The following is a 25806-nucleotide window of genomic DNA, read 5'->3' on the forward strand; positions in this document are numbered from 1 at the left end:
CAACTCTTCTGCTGTACCCTCAACAGCACATGGGGGCACACTCACAGGGCAACCAGGGAGTTATGAATTTTATGGTCCAAATAAAAAATCCAGGCATGGTTACAGAAGTGGATGTTTGGGGATACTTTACCAAACAATTCAGCCTTTCTTCTTTAGACAAGAGGGGAGAAGTACATCATAAAGCTGAGTCCTCAAGGTGAGTGAAAGACACAGAGTAGCTTTGTGTTAATACTGGTAGAACAACTACAGTGGTACTTTGGTATGAAGGAATAGAGTGCTCCCTTCATTGTTTTACTTAGACTTTGGGAATATTTTGATCTTCTGTATGTGGAATCTACTTAGCTCATTAAAGAGACCAAGGGATGATTCAGTCTCATATATGGATTTCTCACATACCAGATGAAAGGCCTATAGTAGCAGAAAGATCTTTAACCTAAATGAAAAAAAAAATAGTCTGAGCTAATAACTGAAAGATAAACAAATTCAAAATGCAATTCAGAACCTTTTCACAGTGAGTATTTCACCTCTAGAATAATTTATGTACAGGTGTAATGGACCTGTGATCACCTGTTGTCTTTAACTCAAGAATGAACAAAGAAATGCTATAACTTAAGCAGAGTTAAAGATGTTATGTTGAAGTTAATGTAACAGGGTATTGGAACTTCGTTATGCATAATCCTTTCCCGTATTTATATCTAAGTCTAACTACCTGCACAAGCCTGGGGTAATAGGTCTTCCTGTCATAATCTCGCTGTATTTTTAGTCCCTAAAATTTTTCCACAGGGCTCAAATTATTTGTTCTGATTGAAAAACAAATAATCCAGTTTGAAGTTTAAAAATGAAAGGTAATCTCAGTCTTTACTTTTGCTTCAAACCTTCTGTTTTCATGCTTTCCTAGTAACCTAGTGCATATTTCTATAAGAGTTGGCAAGAAATGTTTCTTGTTATTTTAAAAACTACATATGGGCTCCTTGCTGCACTTCGTGTTTGCTTTCTCCACTTCCTTTTGCACAGTGCAGATAGACCACTTGGTTATGGCCAAAGCTGTTCTTTGGACAGCACAAGAGGGATACCATATAGGAGCAGAATCTATTTTATTATAGACTGGGCAATTCATGAATCAGAAAGAGGAAAAAATGCAAGCCAGTGGATGAACTGTTTTATTAACAGAACATACAGAAATGAAGTGTGATATTTTCAACTCACTTGGAAAATTATCAGCTTCAGAAAGGAGGAATGAAGTTTGACTGCAATAGGCCCGAAGATGGTCCAGTTTACATTTACTACCAAATCAGCATTGATAACAAAAAAATCCTTGATACTTGACCTTGAGGAATGTCTTTTTAGGACATTCTGGATGCAAGGCCTACACTTAAACCCTTGAATATGGTGACACTCCAGCCAGCTAACATGCTTTTGGCAAACTGTCTGAAAAGAATCTATTTCCAAACAAAGCTCCTAAAGAAGTTATACACCACATATAGATGTTTGCAGAGTCATATGAACACTCAAAATTAAGATGAACAATTCAGGAGATGTCAGCTGTGGTCAATGGCTGCAGAAACAACTGTGCCAAAAAAAGTCTTCAGCACTCCCTGGCTAACAAAAAGTTACCAATTCTGTATTTCAAAAAACAGTTTGATGACACCATCCTCTTGAGTGAGTAATGGTGTCCCCAGACTCTCACTTCTGTCCTCTCAATGATTTTGACATAACTGGGTACTGAGTTAGGGAACTGTGGCAATTTAATATTTTTTTCTTTGTAGATGGCCTTCCCATGGGATTCTTCTGATAACAGAAGAAATTGGTTCTGGTAACGGAAGAAATGCTTGCCAAAGATAGCTGGCCATTAATCTCAACAGAACCTGGCGGTAACTCTTCAGTTTTGCCAAGCCAGGTTAACTCAAGCCTCTGTCAAACTATAAAACTGCTTGATAAACTAAAGTGATTGCTCAGTTTAGCTGAAAACAGTACTATCAGAAGATGTCGTGATCATTCCCAAATCACACTTGGCAATTAGAAGGTAAACACTGCAGAGAGAGACATCAGTAAGCAGTATGATCTGCATGAAAAAATCTGCAAGATGCGTAAGATGAGACCTACATATTTATAGGGTTTGGGAGATCCCTCTCAACCATGGAGTAGAGTTTTTATCAAACTTTCAGAAAGATAATTTAGAGATATGGCTTGCTAGCTCAAAACAACAGCTCATAGCCCTTGGTGCTTAGTTTGACAAGTGTCTCAGGGAAAGAGAGCAGTGCTTACCTTAAATCACTTGAAATGTGATTTGTACATGTGATTCTTCTTCTGTGCTCCTGCAGTCATGATTTTATCACACTGAGACCAAGGCACTTTGACACAGAAGAATGTAAACTTGAATTATTTTACTTCTTTTGGCTCTCAACCAGGCTGGCATCAGCTTAAGGTGAAAGAAACTACAGCTGATGGTCCACAAAACAAATTGGTCCACTAAATAGGTACTATTTAAAAGGAAAAAATCTCACATTCCCAGTTAAGATTATTCATTTAAGAGGTACGCCATTAGTGTAAATCATCACTAGGCAACTGATTACAATATACAAGAGGTAACATTTTGGGTGTAGAACTTTCCTGCCAGAGGAAAATATTGTGAAAGGTATGGCAGAACATAAAGCCCTATTGCTGTTGAAACGCCTGACAAAACACTCAAATACTTTGAGAAGGTCCACATCTGCTTATTCTGCAGCGTGTTATTTACAAGCTGAATAGAAAAATCTTGCACAGAAAACTGGATGTAGGCAAGCTAAAAAGTTTCTCTGATTAATTGTAATTAAGACAGAATTAAATTGCTAACCTCCTAGGTTGCCTCTATTATATTTCTTTGTTGTTACTTCCATCTACACAAAGTATGTTAATATTAAACTAACAGCATTTTTTATTCTTGTTTTACTCAGGTTATTATTTATTCAGATAATCAGTTTAAAAAACAATTTTTTTAAAATTAAGAACTATAAAAAAATGTCCAAAGAACTACACTCCCTGTCCTGCTTTCTTTTAACTTAATAAATCTTCTCAAAGCTCATACAATGATGGCTTGTAATTTAGTAAACAAGAGGAAGTTTTTCTGGCCCTTACACATAGCAAGTGCTCCTACTAAAAGCTGCAGCTTGATGATGACTAGTGTTTGTTTTTTTTACCCATTTACTTCTGCTTTGTAGCTGTGAGAGAACTTTTACAAAAGCCAGTTTCTTTCATGTCATTTATTTCCTTGCAAAATACAATCCACAGCAAGTAAAACAAACCAGCATCTAAATCCTTTCAGTCACTGCACTTTTCAGTGCTGTGAAGTAGGTGGGAAAAGTTCAGTCAGAAAACACGGGTTAGTTGGAACACACCCCCTTTAAATACCTCAGCACTTTTGCAGTATAAACACTTAATTGGAATTGTATCTTTTCTTTATTTATTTTTCTAAGTTTATAGAAACCATCATATCAAAAGACAGAGTAAATGCTCAGATTTAAGATACAGATCTTCTACCAGCTACCCCTGTGGAAACAATGACTTTGGAGTCAATATCATTAGCCTGCAGGCCAGTGATCTTATTTCAGCTAGTGATCTTGTTCTACCAGTACCAGTGATGACTTAGAGATGGCAAAGCATGTAAAATATTAATCTGTAAACTTCGTGAAGTGCTTTCTAAAATGTGAAGTGGCCCCCCATTTACAAGCTATTCTTTAATAAATACTGTATTATAAAAGTGTCATAAAGGTATTTTATAAGCAGTTACTAATGCCTTTGCTTCAGGCTGAATCTGTAAGGAGTCACTGAGCAACCAGTTGTTATGGAATGCTGTTTGGCAATAACTTTTGTAACACACCTCGCCAATATTTTATTTCAGAGGAGTGACAAGCCATTGGCCTCTAAAGCTCTAGTGCTGATGGTCCAAAAGCCAACTATGTTGGCAAGTACTGAAGTTTTCAGCCTTTGAGAAAGAAAGCAATGGCAAGAAGAGTAAAGGCATTAAGTACTCGATTATACCCTCTCTTCTTTTAGACTACCAGTTGTGCCATTGGATAGAGATGGACACAAGGGCATTTAAAATTCTTTTGCATCTATACGTTCAAAACTTCCTTGCTGGAATCGAGTAGTTGGTGCTGCGGGAGAGGACTAACTGGAAATGCCATACAGCACAAAGTAGTAGTACTAATTTTCCATGCTCTGATGACTTCAAGTGTTAATAGGCTTTAAAACAGAAGAGTTTACCTATGTCCAACAACAAACTGTGTAATGCTGGCATATTGCTCTGTCAGCTGTGCTAAATCTGGTCTCAATACCACAGTGCCAACATCCAACATCCATCAGGTGCAACAGCTGCACACTACTTCAGTCAATTCTGTGGCTTTCTGTGGAAGTACGTGCAGATCTTCCTCATGGAAACTGAAGTGTTTACAGCCTATAAAAAAGCAAAACCAACAAGAAATGTTTCTGAGTTAACAGTTTGTATGCTGCAGAATTCTTAACGTCTCCCCTCCATCACTGCTCCAGTTTGTTTAGCTTCTGAAATAAGATAGTAAATGAAAGGTTCTTTACTGTAATCTGTTTGTCTCACAGATAAGAAGGTTACTACCAACAGGAAACACTGTCTAAAAACTGGGTTTGTCTGACTGCAGCTCCACCTTCCCTACCACAGATATCAGAGCTGTGGATCTCCAAGATGCAATGGACAAAGGAGTGCTGCTAGGCACCTCAACAAACTTCAGGCATAACAGAGGCCACTGGCATCCCAAAATTTGAGCTAGAATGTACTATGTGGGAGAGATAATTGTTGTATGGTAATCACTCTCCAGGGCAAATCTTTGTCTTATGTTTAAGCAGGTACACCGTAAATCACAAGCACTTGCAGGTTTTCTTGGTACCACTACAAGATGAAGAGTTCAATCGCTGTAACCCAGCGTGCGGTGGTTTGCACACTTCACACCTTGTAGAAGTGCTGGGGGAGATGTGAGATATTTCAGCAAAATAAGCCTTAAATATGGCAACAACTTCTAGCATCAAACATTCACTTGAAAGTGCAATGAAAATTTGACAATTGGAAATTTACTTGGAAAGTACTAAAAAAATATTCAGCCAAAGATGCTTTAGGACCTAGAGCCCTGTTTCAGAGTTTAGTTTGTTTTTAAGTATGTAATTTCTCAGTATGTGTGTTAAATCCTCAAGTCGTGCCAACTTTTGTAGCTGCTTTATGAGCTCATTGTTCGGATCCTAGGATGAGCTCAGTGACAGGTTTCTTGTATATCAAAACTAAGATTATGTAGGTCAAATCCCACCCTCTGACTCTTCTGCCATTCCTTTGTTTTCTGTTAGTTTTCAGTAGAAAGAACTGGAGGCATTATTTTGCCTCATTAAAACCTCATGGTTTTAATATGGGTAAAAAATTGTTTTGCTGCTTGGGCTAGAATAAAATTTAGCTCTTTCTTCCAATGCTGAAGTGGCTTTTCAGTAATATAAACATGCAGATGTGATGCTGAACAGTAGAACTGCCAGGAAAGGTGCTGTCACTATTGCACTTCTGAGAGAAGAGCTGTATTACGAAGACAGACACATCCTTCAAACATCCAGCTGGGAACTATGAGGATTTCTTAGCTTCTGTGTGCTCCAAGTACTTCCCAAAGGAGGTACAAGACCATCTTAAGAATTCTCCTCCTGCATGGAGGGGATTAGTATATTACAGCATTAATATACCTAGATTATTAGGTGGGAAATCATCTCTCTATGTCCATAATCAAAGAGAACAGACAATTCTCCAAATGTTCGAGTAAGAGAGATCTGACCACGTGTAGAAAGGGGACAGTGGTGGCTAGGGATAACTTCTTTCATTACCACTGTCCCTGTTCATCCTACTTACAGTTTTCGGTGAGGTGGTCACTACTGCAGCCTCTTGACGTTTTGCACTGGAGGTGTAAGACGATGGGGGGCTGCCAGCTTTGCCAGTCCGTAGCTTCTCTCCCAGAGCAGACAGCCAGTTTTTTCTTTCTGGTGAACTATTCTCTTTATCTACTACGTCTGAGTCTCTCTCGCAGGGAGACTGTAAAACAGGAGGGGGAGTTTGAGTGCCGGATGGATTTACAAGGCTTCCAGGAAAAGAAAGCTCTTTTGGGCTGTGGGTCGAGTCTTCATGCTCATTATCCAAGTCAGCCAGACTTAGAGAGCCTTCATCACAAGCTCTTTGGCCTGCAGCCAAGTGACATAAATTTAGCTTGGACTTCTTAGCCACATGGTCCAGTTCAGTCACACAGCTACAGTCCTGCAGACACTTCTGCCCTGCTTCATCTTCCTTGCTGCAGTCCAGCCTTCTCTTGGCACGCTTTTCAGCCTGTGAGTGTTGTGCTTTAGGAGTGCTAGATGTTTCCAAGAGACTTTGTGTGACTTCTGCCAGGGCTTTTCTAGGAGAAGGCGTCTTTTTCCCTACTTCTGGGGAAGAGCATGGAGTCCTGGCAATCCAGTGTTTAATAGACATTTTGGAGGAAGGCACCAGCTTGGGAGAAGTACGTGGGCTGGCTCCACTCAGCTTTGCTGGTGTGCAGGCTGTGGCCATTTGAGTTTTGAGAGAGACTGTTGGAGTGTTTGTAGAAAGAGGAAGGTCTCCAGAATAACTGGGAGCACAGGCAGCTGGACGTGGTGAGGAAGCACATGGGCTGCCCACTGAGAAGGCCTTGGCAGGAGTACTCTGGGGGCTGGCTGATCGTCCTGATGGAATAAAAATAAGCAGTCTAATGAGGAACACAGAGCAGCAGATTAAAGACAGCCCTTTCATAAATACCTGTCCCAGCTAGGAGACTAATTCAGTGCTGGCCCCGATTCTCAGATATACCTTGCTGAATTAGATTGCATGGATGTTTCTTTTATCAGTTAAACTGATACAAGTCCTCCTTAGAATCCTGTATCACTTGGCTAAATATAATACAGTACACTGGTTTAACGTCTGACTTCTACTCCTTCTATGACTAGAATCCTTACTTAAGCTGCAGCTGAGGGACTAATGAATAGACAAAACAAATCTTGAATCTTCTAAGTTTATCTAGCCTTGCTGGCAGCTTTGCAATAGCTCAGTCCAGACAGCCCTGTTCTGGGAAGCTGCCTGAAAACAAGGCTGGCTCTCTATCTGCAGCTGGTCAGCCTATCTGCCCAATCTTTAACAGTTTCATGATTGAATGAAGGGACAAAGGTACTGTAAGCAGGTCCCATGGCTAAATACACCAGGAAAGCTTTATTCTGCAATGCCATACCATATGAACAATGCTCCTAGTCAAGCGTTCATAATTGCAATTTTTTAAGATCAGAAAAAAATGAGAATGGGAAAGTACATACTTTCACCTTCTTGTCTTTTTGATGGAGAATTTTCTGCAGTGCTATATTAGGACAAAGATGGTAGTTATTTACCACACCCAATGACATGGGAGAAATTCTTCACGTCCCCAGCAAGGATTTAAATTCCCAAGAAAATAAAAATCTGTCACTGGATTTTGTTTTAAAACAAATGATCCCCAGACAAATACGTCACAATGGCATTTGAGCTCACTAGTCAAGCTGTTAAAATCCCCTGCTTTTAAAGCAGAAGCTTCTGAAAACCCAGCTTATTAAAACAGTAGTCATAGGTAGCTTTACATCTAAGACCTCATGAGGACCTTAATAGTATCAGTGGGAATCATGTATAGCAAAGATCTCAGTCTGCAGCAATATTAGAGAACTACTTTTTTTATGGGACCCTCCAACAGAGAACACATTAACAGGTCTCTTAGATGCCTGCTTTCTCATTCATCTAACTTGGGGTGATGCAATTAAGTAGGATAGCATATTAATTACTCCAAGCATTTCCACTCCTGAGCACAGGAGCTCTGACTGTTTTCTGTTTTCCAAAGGTTTAATCTGAACTCCTAATTTTCAACATTAGCTGCTGTAAAGTACTTCATTAGGACCATGAGAAATCTAGTGTGAATAACCTGCCATTTTCTTTAGGATGTTGGGCTGTCTCACAAATAATATGTCAAGTGACCACCTACAAGACTCTTTGATACCATAATAAGCCTCTTTTGGTCCTTTCTTTTATTACATTATCTAGCCCTTTAAAATAAAGGACTGGTGCATGAGAGCAAAAGGAATATGACACCCTATTAATGGATCCCACTACAAATCACCTTAAAGCACAGAGAGAATTAAAGGCTCCTTTCCAGACAAAATGTGCTACTTCATAATAACTTACTTCAACTTGGACTAAGAGAAAATCACTGCCAAGATTGGGTCTCTTAATCTTCACTTTAATGAGCACTTACAGAACAATAATATCTCAGTTGGGGAACCCAATGCATTTTCAAAATTAAGCTCCTAGAGGTAGAAGAAAAGAAGCAAGCTCAGCAGTTCTCATTCTCTAATGACCATCTACAAATCCGTACAGCAGAAATGTGGCATGACCAGCTGGGTTTGAGCACTCTCAATCCCATACCAATGTGAAAGCTATACTGTGGAGACCCTGAATAACAGAAAAAAGCTGTTATGGGAGCTGGAGGGGCGTCATGGCAAAAAGCAAACTAGTTATATCCCCAAACTTAAGACAAGGAAGATGAACATGAAGCTTTTTTGTAACTGCATACATTATTCAGGCCTCTACTGAGCGAGTCTCAAGCTGTTTCCCTTCATGCTGCCACTCCACGTAGCATTGTGTGTTTCTGCATACTGTAAATATCTGCAGTCAACCTGCATAACATCAGTGCAGATATTTGAGAAGTTTCCCACCTTCTCTGCTGCAAATTCTCTAGAATGATATTACGAACCTCCAGATTTAAGAGTCATGAATTTTCCATGTGCAGGCCTGCTCCAGAAATTTGGTTACACAAAAGCGTAGGGAAAGTACTGCAAATTAGGGAAACCACAGAAACAGTTTCCAAAGAACAGGAAACTCTGCTTCCTACACTTCATAATATAGGTCAACAGTTAATGCACATCCTCAGCCTCACAATCCGTTCCACGCAAATGGGTGGAGAAATACCTAGATCTCATCCCAGCAGGTCTGAAATACTACTTAGTTGCCAGCTCTGAATCAGTCTTTGCAGATAACTCCTATATTCTAACAGCACGTGCTTTGTGTTCAAGAGCCAAGGTCAGCAGGAAGCCTGCTGTTGTGTTTGCAGTGTCTGTGTACTTCCTTTTCCCTCCTGTGTTGCTTTAATGCAGCAAGAACCAGGAGAAACAAGCTATTTTTCTAGTATAATTGCTGAAGCTGACTTGTAAAGTTTCAGCATACAAATTACTTTAGATTTCAGACTTCTACACTAGACTCACATTTACTTCTCTTCTGCAGAAATTCATACACAAAGTGTACTTCTCAGCCCCCTCTGAAGCAGTGTGAATGCACACACAGACCATATAACACCTACAGAGCAGAGCTGGCACTCTCCCTGCTATTGTCTTGCAAGCTTCCTGCAAGACTGTTACTCACTGGCAAAAGGTTAGATGTAATATTATCCCATTAGTGGGATTTGGAGATCTTCAGCCTTTATTTGTGTGAGCCAAAGTGAAATTCACTGAGTGGCTAGAAAAGATAGGTAGAACAGAGGAACTCACACCAACAGCTGTTGGAAAGCTATTGTATTACCACTTTCAAAGCCACACTACAGAGAAGCTCATCTTATTTCTCCTTGTCAGGATTATTCGCCTCTCACCTACCCTACTGTAACAAAATGCAAGTTTCAGGCAAGTCGAAGTAGCACTACGATGCACGATTCCTTTCTTTCCCCTGGGGTACTGCTCAGTGAGCTGCTCCTCTTCCAGACAGCAGCAGCAGCTCACAACCTAGGCTTCACTACAGACATCTAGCTGAATTTTCCTGCTGGTAGTTCTTCAGATGTATATATTATCATGATCTTGACCAACCTTAGACATTCCTGAGCGTGGCAGTGCCGAGATCTGCCTGCTAGCTATGAGAGCATGCTGGATGGTTTGTCTGATCACCTAGGCTTTGTAGAATAGTATTGAATCTGAATTGATGGACATGATTGATCAATTTTGGAACATTAAGATCACATTGCGATTGTCTACATGCATTTTTGAAGTACTTGAGTCAATTACAATGAGACATAAAATTTTAGCAGCAGCAAAGAATACTGTCCACAGTTTAACCACTGGGCAGGAGTTAAAAATTCAGAGTTCCCATGCTGTGCCATCAGCCTTTTACAGGGTAAAATATGAAACTGGAAAAAGAACATGATCTTACTTCTCTCAGTTATCATTTGATATGAAAAAATATGACTTGCTGCTACGGCTAATGATCAAATCCTCTTTAGCTGGTGCTGTAAGAATGCAACTGTGAAGCAGGTGATTCTGGCTTCCAGCTCCACTGGCTGAAGAAGTCCATGCACACATGACATCTCCTTTGCCCGTTCAGTTATCAAACACTGCTGATGCCCACAGAAGACCTGGCTGCCTGACAAGTTGTATTAATAAATATTTACTTTGCAGGCTGGTCATGCAGACTTCAGCATACTGTAAGCTATTTCAGCCAGCTCATCTTGGTGGTAGTAGAAGTATTTACAAGTAGAAGTGTTTGGCTGGCTTTATGAACTATTGCCTAATATGAAAAAATAGAAGACTAGGACAAGCCAAAGGATTTCGCTGGTGAGCAGCCAAATTTCAGAAGCCATGCTGCAGAGCAAGATGTCACAGGGGCCTTACCTGCTCCACGTTGTTCCTCTGGTTTCTTCTGTGTGACCCAGCCCACCAACTTGGCTTTGTTGGACACTGATTTTTCCTCCTCAGGATAATGCTGTAGGCGCCAGATCCTTACCGTGTTGTCATCAGAGCATGTGGCAATCTACAATATAAGTGCATTTGGGGAGTGGCCAAGGCACATTCTGTGGGTCACAGGCCAAATGAGCTAGGACAGCTACACCCGGCACACCATGCCAACATGTATGCAGGGCGAAATCTTGTTGAGGACGATACAAGATTTGCCCGTTAGACAGACAGAACAACCCAACTCTATTCCATTACTGTACCACAAAAAAGTGTTTGCTTTGAAGGGGAAATCAAATCTTTCTTCTAGGGAAATCCCAGTCACCAGTAACCATCTGCCTTGTACAGCTCTGTAACAGAGGACAGCCTGCTCAGGAAGGGCCAGTGCATATTTTGCAATTTCCATTGCTCAGTAGCTAAAAGTAGCCATGCTGCTTCTTGCACCTGCATCTCAGTCTGTCTGTTATTCAGGACCTTTTCTGCCTGGGGACAAACTTTCGCAACGCACAGAGAAGGTGACATTGGAAGGCTGTTGCATTAGCCTTAGGCACTATCTCTACAGACTCAGATGTCAGCAGTATCTGGCAGAGAAACCAACCCTGCTGGAAACATTCGCCCAGATTCCTGCTGTGGCTTCACGTGTTCCAAAATGATCCGTGCAATCTATTTCAAACAAGCTGTAGCGTTTAATCTGCTCTTGTACAGCTCTCTTTGGACAGATTATCTGGTGACTCACATGGGAATCAACAGCAAGAAGGAAATGCTGTGGTTGAAGATCACAGTAATCTTGGATAGGAAAGTACCTCTACTGTGACCTCTGTGACACCAATATTACGCTCACAGAAAGCAACTTGGCCTCTCAAATCACTCGAAGCAGCTTCTTGACCTTTCTTAGCACAGTGTCTTCACTTTCTTCATGCCTCATGATCTGTACTGTGGCTAACTAATTTTTATATGCGTTGGTATAGATTTTAAAGGCTGTACTGATCTGCATTTCCAAACCATGATCAGGACACTAGGTCACACAGACAACAGATTTCATCTAAAATGCCAATTCACATACTATTGTGCATCTTACATAGCTAAAACAATTATCCTTGTTTGCCTGCAAGACTCCCACTCTCCCACATTGTGTAAAGCTTTTCTGAAGACCTGGTGCTGCAGTGAAAGCTGGGCAAAGTATCTGACTTGCTTAATAACACTGAAGTGCAAGGACCTACTATTAGGGCACTGTCTAGGATTTATTAGGATTACTTCTCATTTTGATCAATCATTTAAACCAACATCCTCCTGCAATTCCCTTCCTTCTAATGATACCAGGAGTATTATTACTAACAATTTCACTATGAATTTTTGGGTGTATATGGAAATATTTGTTAGGAAAACATCTGAGTATAAGAATAGTCATGAGGGAAAGGTCCACATGATTTTTAAAGAGCATATTTCTTACCACTCCGTACAAGACTGGCAGATGTATCAGTGGTCAGGCAGCTATGTATGAAACCACAAAGCAAGCTTTTGGCTTTTGAAACATCCGATGAAATGTTTTCACAACTTAGCCTCTTACAGGCAGCAAAACAAGCTCTAATCAGAAGTCTTTGTTCATTTACAGTTTGCTAGGTCTTACCAAATAGCCCAAATTATTAAAGAATAATGAAGAAGTTCTGATACATTCATGTAACATGCTTGGTTCACTGCCCTCAAAAAATGAGCACTTTTGGAATTTATTAACTAAGAACTTCCTCCCAGATAAACTAATATTGTTGTAATTTTGAAAAGCAAATATTGCCATGGCACATCTATTGTTTCACAGTGAAGACAATTTTCCAGAAAACAAACCTTAGTGAAGTCTGAAGGACACCAAGCAATGGAGGTAACCTCTTGAGAGTGGCCAACAAGGATCCGTGGAGGCAGGCTGGGTTCAGAAACCTTTGAAATTCCATAGAAAAATAAGTACAAAATCAGAACATCCGTACACCACTAAGAAAGACCTTCACAATCCACCCACGAAGCATAAAAGACAGATCACAGAATCATAGAATCATTAAGGAAAAGACCACAAAGATCATCCAGTCTAACCATCAACCCATCACCACCATGCCCACTAAACCACATCCCTCAGAGCTACAAATGGTAAACCCAATGCCTTCTGCCTACAATCACAGTCCATTGCAGCTGAGAGGCAAACCCAGACCTCCATCCCTATTCCTAACTTCAAGGACTTCTTTCTGGCACTGGCTGCCTACAGAGGTGTCATACCCACCTGGGAGACACCACAGCTCTGCAACTGTGCAAAGGCAAGATTCTCTGTGAGACTGAATGCCTCAAAGCCTCAAAGCAAGGGAACACTTTCAAAGGGATAGTGTTAATAAGGATGGCTACTCCATGACAGCTGTTCAGTAGCCCAGTAGCCCATGTAGAACAAGTCCATAGTTTCACTTCAGCACTTCATGGACTACCAGAGATATCCTAACACTCCTCCTTCCTCAGAACACATCTCCACATTGCATACTGTTGACAATTTCTTCTGATAGACAAGGACTTACAGGGCTCTAAGGATCAGTTCACGTTCCACTGCTAAAGGTGAAGCAGCTGGTCAGCAATGAGATGCTCTGTCTTGCCTGGAGACACTTGTTTAATTCCTGCTGCACATGGGATTTCTGCCAAAGCTGTCAGCACAGCACACTACGCAAAGCAGTTCATTGAGGCCCTGGAGTGTGTTCAAAGAATGGCAACAAAGCTGGTGAGGGGTCTGGAGCACAGACCTTATGGGGAGCAGCTGAAGGAGCTGAGATTGTTCAGTCTGGAGAAGAGGAGGTTCAGGGGAGACCTTATTGATCTCTGTAACTACCTGATGGGAGACTGTAGTGAGCTGGGGGTCAGCCTCTTCTCTCATGTAACCAGTGATAGGACTAGAGGGAATGGCTTCAAGCTGCACCAGAGGAGATTCAGGCTGGATGTTAGGAAATACTACAACTTCAAAAGAGTGGTCAGGCACTGGAATGGGCTGCCCAGGGAGGTGGTGGAGTCACCGACCCTGGAGGTGTTCAAGGAATGTTTGGATGTTGTGTTGAGGGACATGGTTTAGTGAGAACTATTGGTGATGGGTGGATGGTTGGACAGGGTGATCTTGTGGGTCTTTTCCAACCTTGCTGATTCTATGAAGTAGTATCTCTTTCTCTTCTAGGTAAGATGCTTAAAAGTTGGGGAAGATCACACTCTGAATGAGAATAGGTAAATACATTCAGCTGCTACTTTAAAAACAACCCTAAAACAAATGATTTAAAAATAAAGAAAACTAACAACAAAGTCCAATATATGAATACTTACTGACCAGAACTGGTGGCTGCCAATCTAATGAGCCAGAGAGCTTCTAGGAGTTGATTTAAAAGTTCCCTAAAGCACACGTGCTCATTAAACTTGGGTCCTTTTCTCTTTTACCCTTCATAGAAACCTTTCTTATTATTACTGTTAATCTTTATTCTTATTATTACCCTTCAGTTACAGCTTGTGTAAGTGAGATACAACTGAAGCTCAATTATTAGATAGCACAAGGAAGAAAATACACACACATACACACACGCACGCAGATTATATCCAAGTTTTGCATGCTTTCGGCAGAGAATCCGTTCCAGATCTATGAGTCACCATTTTTGACGTGACATTATATGGGGGATTTATAAGGGGGATTTGCATACATGACTAAGTGAATGAACAGATCCTTTACTGTGTGGGAAAAGGAGTAGACGTTACATACGGATTTCAAAGACAGATGCAAAACATTTGGGAAGGCTTCTGATTTACACACGTTTTTTCTTGTGGATCCCCTCCTACAACAACCTGCACAACTGTAATTGAATATCCAGCTTCTTCATCTTAAACTTGTTCTGATATAAACAGGTTCTTCATAACAGGCCATGTTTTCTTTTTCCTGACCGAGCAGAGGCAATCACTGATTAAATATCCATTAACTGCCTTGTTCAGAGCATTCCCATCTCTGCCAAAACATGTAATGCCACAGAAACTAAATCCCTATTTAGGGAATAAGTGACAGAGGTGCAGAGAACATCTTTGTTTATATTTAATAGCAGTCTTGCACTGCACACATAACAGTTTAGTAGTCACTGACTGCTGAAAGGAAAGCAGAGGAAGAGAATTCCTCTGGCTGGGCTGAGTTGATGTTACACTGCATTAGTATAAATTAAACCAGTTACACCCAACTTTACATTTTGTGAACCAAAGACTGGTGTGTTCATTAGAATATGAGGGAGGAGGCAAAATGACACCATCCATCTTTGGGTGCTAGAAAAAAAATGCATTAGGAAGAGCTTTGTATTTCCTTACGTCCTTGGGATGCCAAGGTACGTAGAGTCCAGAAACCTTCATTTTTAGCCTTGCTTTCTAAGGAATGGAGGCTTCTACAGCAAGAGATTCTATGATTCTAAGAGGATCATCAGAGGATTGAGGATAATGGAACTATGGAAGTGCAAGTCTATAAAGCTTATTTTTAATTACCAGGGAGGTAGCTCATTTAGGTACCATTTTACAGAGAATAACTTCTCTGCTCCCAGGCTTTTACAGTCTTAGAGTTGTTTAAGAGCCAGTTCATTAATCAACAGACTAGTAATTAAAACAACCAACATAATAAAGTGAGCTTTAATTGTCTGAAAGTGATGTTATATGTCAAAGCAGACAGAAACAGTATCCTCGTCAGCAATACCTTCTAGCCACAGTATTCCTTGGGAATTGCTGACCCAAGTGCAAATTGGCATTGCTTACAAAGTTCCTCAAAGAAATAATCTGGGTAGACAATGTCTAGTTTTGTTTTTCTTTCCTCAGCAAGGACTTGGTCTGCCTTTCATGCCTCTCTGGATATGGAAAGTTAGCACTCTTCTTTGAGTTCTTTCCAACATTACCTGCTAATTGCTCATGAAATATCTAAGTATGTATTTTCAGTGCACAGTAAATCCTCATCCCAGAAAACGTACATATGTTTCAGTGTCACTAAAATCTGCCAACATTTAAAACAAATTAAGAAGGCTTTGAATATGGAAGATCAGAAAAAAACACTGAGTTTTGCTGAAAGTCCCACTTCCTAACATGACTATGGAATTAAAAGTGATTATCTAATGATTTACTTAATAAATATTGAACATGATCTGTCACCCACACATGATAGAACTTCCTATAAGCAAATGCATTTAAATGTATTTGCTTAAACTTTGAAATACTATGGTGTCCTTGAACACTCTTGACCCAGTTCCAGCCTGCTTTCCACAAAAGTGCCAAAACACGTGAGTGCAGGATGCACAGCTCAAGTTTGCACAGGTATTTTTGCTGAACTCACACTGAAGTGAGAAAGGCTAAAATTACACTGCCTGACGTGGGACTGGCCATGTTGCTGCACTCTGCTCCTTCTGGGTATGCAACCTAGCTGCTTACAAGAAGTGTTCTCAGAAACAAAGGGACTACATGCTCAAACCACGAGCAGAGTAGGGAGACTCTCTGCCCTCAGAGCTTTGTATTGTACTTTCAAACTCATCGTGAAAGGAATAAACAAGTCAGCATTTCCTGGAGTTACCCCAAACCTGAAATAAGCAGTCACCCATGACTCCTGTTTATTCTACGTGGGATAAGAAGTCCACTTTATTCCCAAATGGCTGTAGACTATGGAGAAGAGAACTTGAAGCACGCCTTATTCTGAGGTCCCTGCTATTAACTTTGTGACATTTGCATTTCCTACACGTCAGCGCAAGATGCCAAGTGACTAAGCCTCTCAGCTGTCAGACAGTGCTTTGGAATTTAGCTGAAGGCTCTGGCTGAGCTCTTGCTGTAATACAAAGGCTTTAACTACTGCAAATTTAGTATGAAAAAAAGTTAAGTCTGAAGCAAGAGCTAGAAAAAGGGAGGAAAAGAGTGCCCTTTAAATACTTAAAATATAAGCTTTTTTCTAACGTACTCCATTACTAAATATGAGTCAAGAACCGTCTACCTGCCATAGCCACCTAAATCAACAGGATCGAAAGAAGACTGTACTGCCCATTAAAACAAGATTAAGATCAGCAACTTGCAATAACCAGCAGTGATGAGAGACATATTGATGGCAGGAGGTTAGTTCTGTTTTACATTAAATAGTTAGATCTAGCCTTGACAACACACTCTGGGGCACAACGTGCCAGGATCTAACCCCGCACTGCATTAAGCAGGAGTGGAAGGCAGGGAGTGCCCTACGTGAACATGAAAAGCAAATGAAACCAAAGAGCTGAGCAGATCTGGGCAGCCAGCCTGGGGCAACACACTTGGGTTCCTCCCAAACGTCTCACCTTCCAGATGTACGCGTTGCAGTCACTTGAGCCACTAACCAGGAACTGGTCGTCTGGACTAATACTGGATTTGATGTAAAAGGTAGAATTCTGGTGTCCGCTGAAAACCGCCACTGTGAGAAAAACAATGAAAATAAAAACAGCACTCAACACACAGCTGTGGGAGTTGGTTGCATAAGCAGGGCTGATCTGACAGGCTTTTCCTGCCTGGCCATGTATATTCTAGAGAAAGCGGTTGTACTGCTTCCTCGCTATAGGGCTGGGAGCTCCAGCCGGCAGGCAGCAGGAGGCATCACTCAATAGGAGCCCTTGCATCTCCCTGCATGAAGCAGGTTTACCTAAAAGGCTCTCTTCATAGCATTATTAAGATGTGTTAGGTTTATTAAAGCTTTAGCTCCACTCGTATCACAACCAGGCCAAGACATCACCTGGGCTACCCTTCACCGCTTGTTCCCACTGCCACCAGCCAGCCCCACTGTGTTAACAAGGACAGTCGCACAGAAAGCTTCCACTGAAGCAACCAAGGCTACTCCTTTCCCCTGCTGCCAGCCTCTTTGTCAGCCAAACGTATGCCGTGTCAGCTACACTCGTCAATCATCTATATTTAACGCCCCAGTAACACTTCACCTCAAGCCTCCGAATAGCTCCCGCTCTTCCTATTGCAAGCACCGGAAGAGCCGATGGCCAACGCAGGAGCTGAACGTGCATCTGGAACACTTGGCCACGCTACACCCAGCCTTCTTATCAGGGTGGAAAGGGCAAGTTTCCCGATTTAGCACCACGTGGGGCTGGCACACCCTTGGCCAGCCCTGGAACAAGGCATGCAGAAGCGGGGACACCGTGAATACTGTAGGCTCCATGAGCAGTTAGCAATCAGTTAGACGACTCAGTCTCTTTTCCATCATGATTTTGACAAAGGTGACCCACAGACTGAAGGACACGTGGTTGCCTTTGGCTTTCTTTGAAACCTTGTGAGACCCCACAATGTACTTCGATTTTAACCTGCAGCTCTTTCCGTGCAGTGGTTACAGGCAAATCCTATTACTGAAGGATTTCCTCACGGCCCTCTTCTAACTAACGCTGCTGTCCCGACATTAGATCGGAGCAGCTGCCATCTGGATCCAGCCCAGCGAGGCAGGAGGCCCAGCGTCCCCTCAGCAGCTCGCCCCAGCCACAGGCCCGTGCTGCCCTCTGCAGGAGGGCCAGCTCACTGATGCCCTGCTAGTTGCCCAAAAGTCTTGCGTTTTTCAGGCAGCTTGATAAACTGAGGTTTCTGCCCAGGTGTTTTTTGCTAACTTGTTGACACTAGTCAACAGAAGATGACAGCTAAATGTAGAAGTAGGTGGCAGGGTGGCCTGGACCTCAGAGAGAACCTGTTCTTGTAAGTCATAGGATATCCCAGCTTGGAAGGGACCCATAACAATCATCAAGCCCAACTCTCAGCTCCACACAGTAACATCCAGAAATCAGATCTTATGTCTGAGAGCATTGTCCAAACACCACTTGAACTCCAGCAGCTCGGGGCCATGCCCACTGCCCCGGGCCTGTTCCATGCCCACCCCCCTCTGGCACAGACCCTGTCCCCAACCCCCAGCTGCCCCTCCCCTGGCACAGCTCCATGCCGTTCCCTCGGGCCCTGCCGCTGTCACACAGAGCAGAGCTCAGCGCTGCCCCTCTGCTCTCTGTGAGGAGCTGCAGCCACCATGAGGCCTCCCCTCAGCTCCTCTGCTCTGGGCTGAGCAAACCCAGGGACCTCAGCCGCTCCTCACACGCCTTGCCCTCCAGACCCTTCCCCATCTTTGCTACCCTCCTTTGGAAGAGGGATGGACCAGGGGAGTATTTCCACAGCTCAGCAGTGGCACGCGGGGTTTAAATCAACAACCGTCCTATTAATATATAATACTTGCACTACTTCTCCACTTTGGCAGCATCCCCACCCAACTGACTGCTTTCCTGAAGAGCATACAGAAGAACACATTGTTCATTTGAGTTCAATTAACTGGAAGACTGAGAAAAGGCAACGGAAACTAAATCATATGTCTGTCTGGAATGCATTTAATAAGATTGGCTGCTTTCTGAGAAGCAACCATTGGCCTGTGACAAAGAAGTTTTAGTGCACCAAAGTCTGTGAACCATCTTGTTGATGTAAAGGTCACAGACACAGAGCTGAAGGAATCTAAAAAGCTGGAAACGGACAAAGCATCTCCACAGCTTGCTGGGGACGCTTTCTCCCAGAAACTGCCACAAAAATTAAATTTAACAGACATCTTAAAATATCTGAGTACAATCTAGGAGGTGATCCCTTCACATGGACTCAGAGCTAAAACCCTAAGCGATCAGAGTGAAAGATTCAAAACTGCCTCAAGCAGGCAGTGAAACTTGTCTTTCTATGCTCTGTAATGTCTCATTAGCAATGCCAGTCATCAGTTCATAACACAGTCCTCATCTCTGAGCTGCCTGGCAAAACTGCTCCACCAGGGTTCCAGCAAGTGCTGTGAGCACCTAGGGCTGGGAGCAAGCTATTTCCAGCTCTTACAGTTCTCTTTTCCCTGCTGATCAAGACCAAGTTTGAAGCAGGAGTCCATGCCCATACAGTGCTACTGCAAGCCAGCTGCTTGATTTTAGTAGATGCCTGCTCTTGTAGATGAACTCAGAAACCTTATTCTATGCAATACTATTTTTACAGGTTATTTCCTCAGATATCATTCTTACCTGGAAAGGTCTTTAAACTCGCCATGTTGAACATGTAGATACTGTCATCAGTGCAGTTAGCAAACAGATTAGCACCAGTGGAATCCAACACCAGACTAGAATATCCTAGAGACAAAGAGAGAAGTTATTTCCAATAAATAACTCCACCAAAACATTTTGGAAAACAAGCATTGTCAAAGAAATGCCAAGAGAGGGAAATTTGGAAAGGATCTCTGTCACATAGGAGACTGTCATTGGAAAGATTACTTGTTTGCCAGAACACTTGCTGGAGAACAAAAGTTTTTAGCACAACATTGACACCTTCTCATGAGGATTCAGAGTGCTATTCGGAGAGAATTCTCAGCTTCGAGCAGGCAAGCAACTTATTTGATAGTTTTGAATGGATACCAGGAACATCCAATTGTAGAAGCAGACGTCTACTACATCAAGACGGTTATTAGACAAGTCATGAACAATTACTGTGTTGTACTGTAAGGTGCCAGGTACAAAGTAAGAGCAATGCGAGCAATAACAGTATCGTTTTTATACCAAACAGTTTCAAGTATTGCTCTGCTCTCAAAGACTACGATGAAAAAACCCATCCTTTCTGTTGTCTTTGCAAGATGCAGTGCAAACAGAGTTGAACCATCCAATAACTTACCAAGCTTGCGAGTGCTGGTGCCAGGATAGAAAAAAGACTTGGAAGGCACAGGATCCTGACGGTAAGCAGCATAGTTCTTGCGCAAGTCCCACACTTTGATCACACTGAAATACATGAGTATAGGTGTCTACAACTTGCCAAAAGTCAAACCTTCTTTTGCAATGCAGACAGAGCCTTCTAAAAGCATAGGAAGACAGGTTGCTCATTAATAAGGAATGCCCAGTGATGGCACAACGGAGCAAGAGTAGAGCAGAGATGGGCTGAAAGCACAATTGTTCTGCTGAGCACAGATGAGGAAGCAGCATTGTTCTGTGTAACTAACACAACACAAAACACAAGCCCACAAGCCAACTTTCCTCAACTAGTAAAAGAACATAACAAGGATGCCTTTATATTCCATTTTTTAAAATGAAACCCTTTGAGGTTTCTCTTGCTCTCTAGGAGCAAGCCTCTATCATGAACCATGGGATGGAGACTCAATATCATGTGTCTCAGAAAGGCTCTGACCACAATGAAACCTGCTATATAATCAAGACCTGAAAGACTAATCTCTGTGCTAAACAGCAAGACATTTTCCTGAGCTCCAAGATGCTGCAACAGATCTGGCATCTAAAAGAATGCATCCTTTGTAACTCGACACAACATTTTCTTAAGCACACCCGCCCAAATGTAAGGCCCCAATCTCCCCCTCACATCCCAAAACAGCTCCCTGTCTAACAATAGTCTGCTTACTTGCCATCCAAAAGGTCCGTGAAAATAAACAGAGATGGTAAGAACTGTTCTCATACTGCCCCGTAGCTATGACACTAAAATGAATATTTACCATTTAGGCACAATTTGTTCCAGCACAGGAATCTTGGGTAAGGAAGGAAAGCACTGTTCAGCTTTGGCAATGCAAGCTGGCAGCAAGTTCTGTTAACTATACCTGATACTAGGGCTGCCCCAGAGGTAATGCATTCTATTTATTATGTTGGCCCATGATGTCAGAGGAGGACGTTGGAGTCCAAATGGTGGATGTGAGCACAGTGAGGCAGTAAGAAGTATGTTTCAGCAGTGGCAACAGCAACAGTGGGTCACCTCTACTGGTGCAGATATTTATGGGTGCAGCATAAAGGATCCTGTTCATCACTGGGAAAAATGCATAGCTAATGGTGGTGACTATGTTGGAAAGTAGTGTTTTGTAGCTGAGAATTTGCTCTACCAAATAGTATGACTGTGCTCTACGTACCTGTTATAGTTTTCATGGAAATAAATAGGAGGCATTACTTTTGGAGCAAGCTATGTAGTAATTGTAGCTTTGTGAGCCACCGTGAGCTGAGAAAAAAAAAATCTCCTAATCTTTCTATGTCACAAAGAAAAACAGACAGAAAAGCACAGAAAAGCAGGCATCTTCCTTCCTTACCCATCAACAGCTCCTGCAGAGATAAGAGTATGCTCATCTTGAAGCAGCACCACAGTTACACTCTGCTGGAAATCCTTGAGGAGAGAAAGAAGAACTTTGTTTCCTTTCAAGGTCAGCAGAGTCTTGCTGCTAAGTTGAAGGCCAAGTGAGTACTGAGGACATCACCTCTCAGCCTATCTACACTTCTCTTGGCCACAGGCCAGCCTGAGTTTTGCTCTAGAATTAGCCGGAGCCTCTTGGGCTCCTTCCTGCCAGAGTTTGCTTTGTGTTCTCCAGCAAGCTGCTCACTGCAGGCAGGACAAGGTGGAATACCAGATTTCACTTAGGAGCCAATAACCCTTTAACCCCGCTCAGCAGTGTGGTTAAAGGACCACAGAGAGTGGTCAGCATAAGATTACGCCTCACAGGTCAGAGATAAGGGAGTTCCACCAGAGAGTTTAATAGATGAAATAAGAGGAGACCTTATTCAGGAGAGGCTGTTGTTTATGTGGTTACATTTGGGAGGTGTACTGTGGGGGGAGTAAGAAGGGAAAGAAAGAAAAAAAAAACTGGAGCCATTCCTTTCTCACCCTTCAAAAACAGAAATTGTAGCCACTCCTTTTCTCTCTAGAAAAAAAAGATGTATTTTCACATTTTCACATGGCATTTACACAAAGACAGCTCTGATGGCATGTGAGTTATTAGACAACAATGTCTAAAATTAGCCAGAGCAAGTGACCATGACATGAAAACCTAACTCTGCGAAGACAAATTGGAGTGTTTACAGAATTCAAGCCAAATATTTCTCACTGCAATTACTTAGGAAGGCCACTGTGCATAACACTTGTCCTCAGAGCAGGGGCCTCTGTTCCGCCTGTCTTCCTGGCACCTACCACCAAGGGAGCAAGTCCTCTCAGGTTCTGCCTCTTCTTCCTCAGCTTGGAAGGAGTCTGCCTGTCAACCACGTTGTGTGCCCCGCTGATTTGATTCACCTGCCTGTAAAATCCATCTGAAAGACAAATACATGTAAATTGTCAGCTTCTACGCCTATTTAGTGTTCACGTAACAGGCAGCAGCTTGGAATAAATCCCAAAAAAGCAGCTGAGGCAAGCTTTTAAAATCAGCAATGTATAATGAAAACATCAACTGCTTGTTATGTACAAAAATGATGAGAACACATTCCAGAAAACTGCTGGTGGCAGGGAACTGAGAAGTACGAGGGCATGAGCTGACTGGTGAGGGAGAAGCTCCAGAAAGCAGAAGAGTAGTACAATCACCCTGCACTCAGGTGTTCCCACAATACATTCAGATGCTTCCAGGACTCACAATCCTCCTTTGTCCTTCCTATGCTGGTAGGAAACTTTCCAGCTTTGATTCTCCCCCTCCTCCCCCGAGTGGCTCCGCATGAATCACTCCCACGCAGCCCATCTCAGTGCTGTCCTACACAGTGATGTGTTTTGTACCGCCTTATCTCTTTAACAATACTCAGGGGATTATCAGGGCAACTCAGACATCAAGCTGTCAATCTGAGACAACTGCAAGATGAAAAAACATGTTAGACACAGTCTAACCTATTCTACCTACTCCATCCTCTCACTGTACTCAAGCAGTTCTCAGTTACCTGACAATCTTCTTACCAAGGTATCACCCATGCTGTAATCAAAAGCATTACTCCAATAAGTACATTGGAGCACTATTATTACACGAGCTATGGAGCTTTATTAATACATATTTGAAAGTTCAATTACCTTTCTTGTTGCATCTGGTGTCCCAAACCATGATGTTTCCATCTCTGCCTCCGGTACAGAAAACAGCTGAGAAAGAGAGAGCTATTAATTCCCAAAAGTTGAGGAACTGAATCCAGCACAATGCCACCTATGTGCCCCTAGAACTACAACAATCAGGCCTTTGGTGCTTTCTAACTAGTTTCCTTATGGTCTTTCTTTAGTGCTATTGTAGGAAAAAAAATTGCTTACAAAGACTATTTCAAGATTTACGTTTATAAGTAAGGACTGAGTGACTTCAATGCCATGTCTTAAAATTGCCTAAGATCAGAGACGTGCAGACTGCATCAGATCACTGCAAGGGACCAACACTGGTTAGGTCGCTGCTCAGCCCACCTGTGTTATGTGCAACCAACAGATTCCACAGCCCTTTTTTAGCCCCATAAGGATAGAAGTGGTAGTGGGAAAGAAAAAGGAAAAAAAAAAAAGACAGGAGGGAATGCCAACATTTACCTTTCTCAAACCTAGAAAAAGCAACTGACTTGAGGCTACACTGGTGACCTTTGCATATGCCAAGCAGCTCCCCAGCTCTCACGTCCCACACCTTGGCTGTCTGATCTCCTGAAGCAGTGACCTTCAGAGGAAAGAATAAAAAGCTTTCATCATATTCTGCACGCCATTGCCAAGGCATTAAGAATGAACTTAGATAGGAAAAGGCTTCTTACAATCCTGTGCTCTCCTGGTACCCAGGCGAGGTCAAACACAGCATTTGAGTGAGCCTGCCATTCTGACAAGAGAACAAAAGCCAAAATTAGTTGAGTGCACGTGTTCAGTTCAGCGTGATGGCATTTTGCAGGAGGCTAATGAACATCAGACATCAGAATCTGAAAACAGGTTACTCGTTAGCAGCTTCCCTCAGGCATGGCAAACACACAACCATTCATCTCCCATTGCTTTTGTAAGAGCACACTCACATGGCTGCTTTGTAAACAGGACTCTGCAAAGTACATGAAAAGATGGAAGTAATTCCCAGATTAAGTTTAAACAGCCCGCATAAAGCTTTCCTTGGTTCTACTACATCCCACACTTGTCACCTCAAATGAAGATCATATAATACTTACCCTTAGAGATCAGTTTGGTGGTATTCTGAGCTTCAGTATCATACAGTCTGACAAACCCTTCTTCATTTGCAACTGCCAACACGTGCTCAAAATTTGGGGCTGAAAAGAAATGTGAAATGTAATCGTCTATTACAAAGCTGATCCACAATTGTGCCTCTTCCCTTTGTGGGGGGAATACAGGCACTTTAAGTGGGGTGCACACCAAACGGACAGATGTAAAAAATGAAATAGCATTTACACAGCGATTTCCATTCTCAAAACACAGAAATATTGCCAAGCATTTCTTTCTAGACGCTCCACTCTGCAACTGCTGTAGATGGGAAATAGAGTGGGTCAAGGAGCAACTCCTAGGACAGTGCCCTCTTTCACTGGCATTGGTGACAGCTCCTGTCCTCCATCTTTATGACCTATCCCCCTGGATGTTTTCCATGTGCTTTCCTGCGATGTGAGATGTGGGAGCAGAAAGCTGCCTTGGAGAAAGGCATCTACGGTCTGATTGTTGGGTGGTCCTGAGTGGAGCCAGGGCTTGGACTCGGTGATTCTTATGGGTCCTTTGCAATTTGGGACAGCCTGCAATTCTGTAATAACCTCATGGCACAACCAGGGTACAGCACACCAGCGGTCCGCCCTGAAGGTCTCCAAGACCCAACATGTAGGAGGTGGAGGTGCACATTCCCTGTTACCAGCTCACACTAACGCTGAACCCCGCCAACAGATCTTGAAGCATTCAGCAGAAACGAGCTTACAGCGGGACCCGCGCTCCGCGGTATCCCAAGCATGTGGCCGTACCCGCAGAAAAGCTGCAGCCGAAGGGCGGGACGGGCATTCCAATTTCTCCGTAGGAGAGGTGATCATCTTCCCGACTGCACCTATAGCCATCCAAGAGATGCTGCAGGGGAAGCGGTGAGGACTGACCTGAAACGAGACAAGCGGACCGGGACTGCACCGGACACCGCGATCCGGGAGGCGAAGGGCCAGGGGGCCGCACACCCCGCTCCCAACTGCGGTGCGGGCTCCCTGCACGGCAGCCCCCGGGGCGCAGTACTCGCGGTACTCACGGTGTCCGGCGGCGCGGAGGAGCAGCGCGCGGCACAGCATGGCCAAGAGTCCGCGGACCGGCGTAGCGCATCAAACTCCCGCC

The 25806-nt window shown here is 42.8% G+C and overlaps 1 protein-coding gene across 1 annotated transcript; it reads right to left on the minus strand.

Moving 5' to 3' along the window:
* Positions 1-1144: 1144 nt before the first annotated feature.
* On the minus strand, positions 1145-25792 carry DTL (denticleless E3 ubiquitin protein ligase homolog). Its single transcript, NM_001031048.2, has 15 exons — positions 25724-25792; positions 25455-25580; positions 24666-24764; positions 24270-24331; positions 24058-24178; positions 23569-23634; positions 22714-22829; positions 21842-21915; positions 20440-20543; positions 19800-19904; positions 17088-17200; positions 12604-12693; positions 10705-10843; positions 5885-6726; positions 1145-4432 (listed from the first exon to the last, which is right to left on the minus strand). The coding sequence occupies exons 1-15, from the start codon at positions 25761-25763 to the stop codon at positions 4367-4369; spliced, it is 2163 nt and encodes a 720-aa protein (NP_001026219.2). The 5' UTR covers positions 25764-25792; the 3' UTR covers positions 1145-4366.
* Between the last annotated feature and the right edge of the window lie 14 nt (positions 25793-25806).

This window comes from Gallus gallus, chromosome 3, assembly GCF_016699485.2.
Source record: "Gallus gallus isolate bGalGal1 chromosome 3, bGalGal1.mat.broiler.GRCg7b, whole genome shotgun sequence".
NCBI lineage: Eukaryota > Metazoa > Chordata > Aves > Galliformes > Phasianidae > Gallus > Gallus gallus.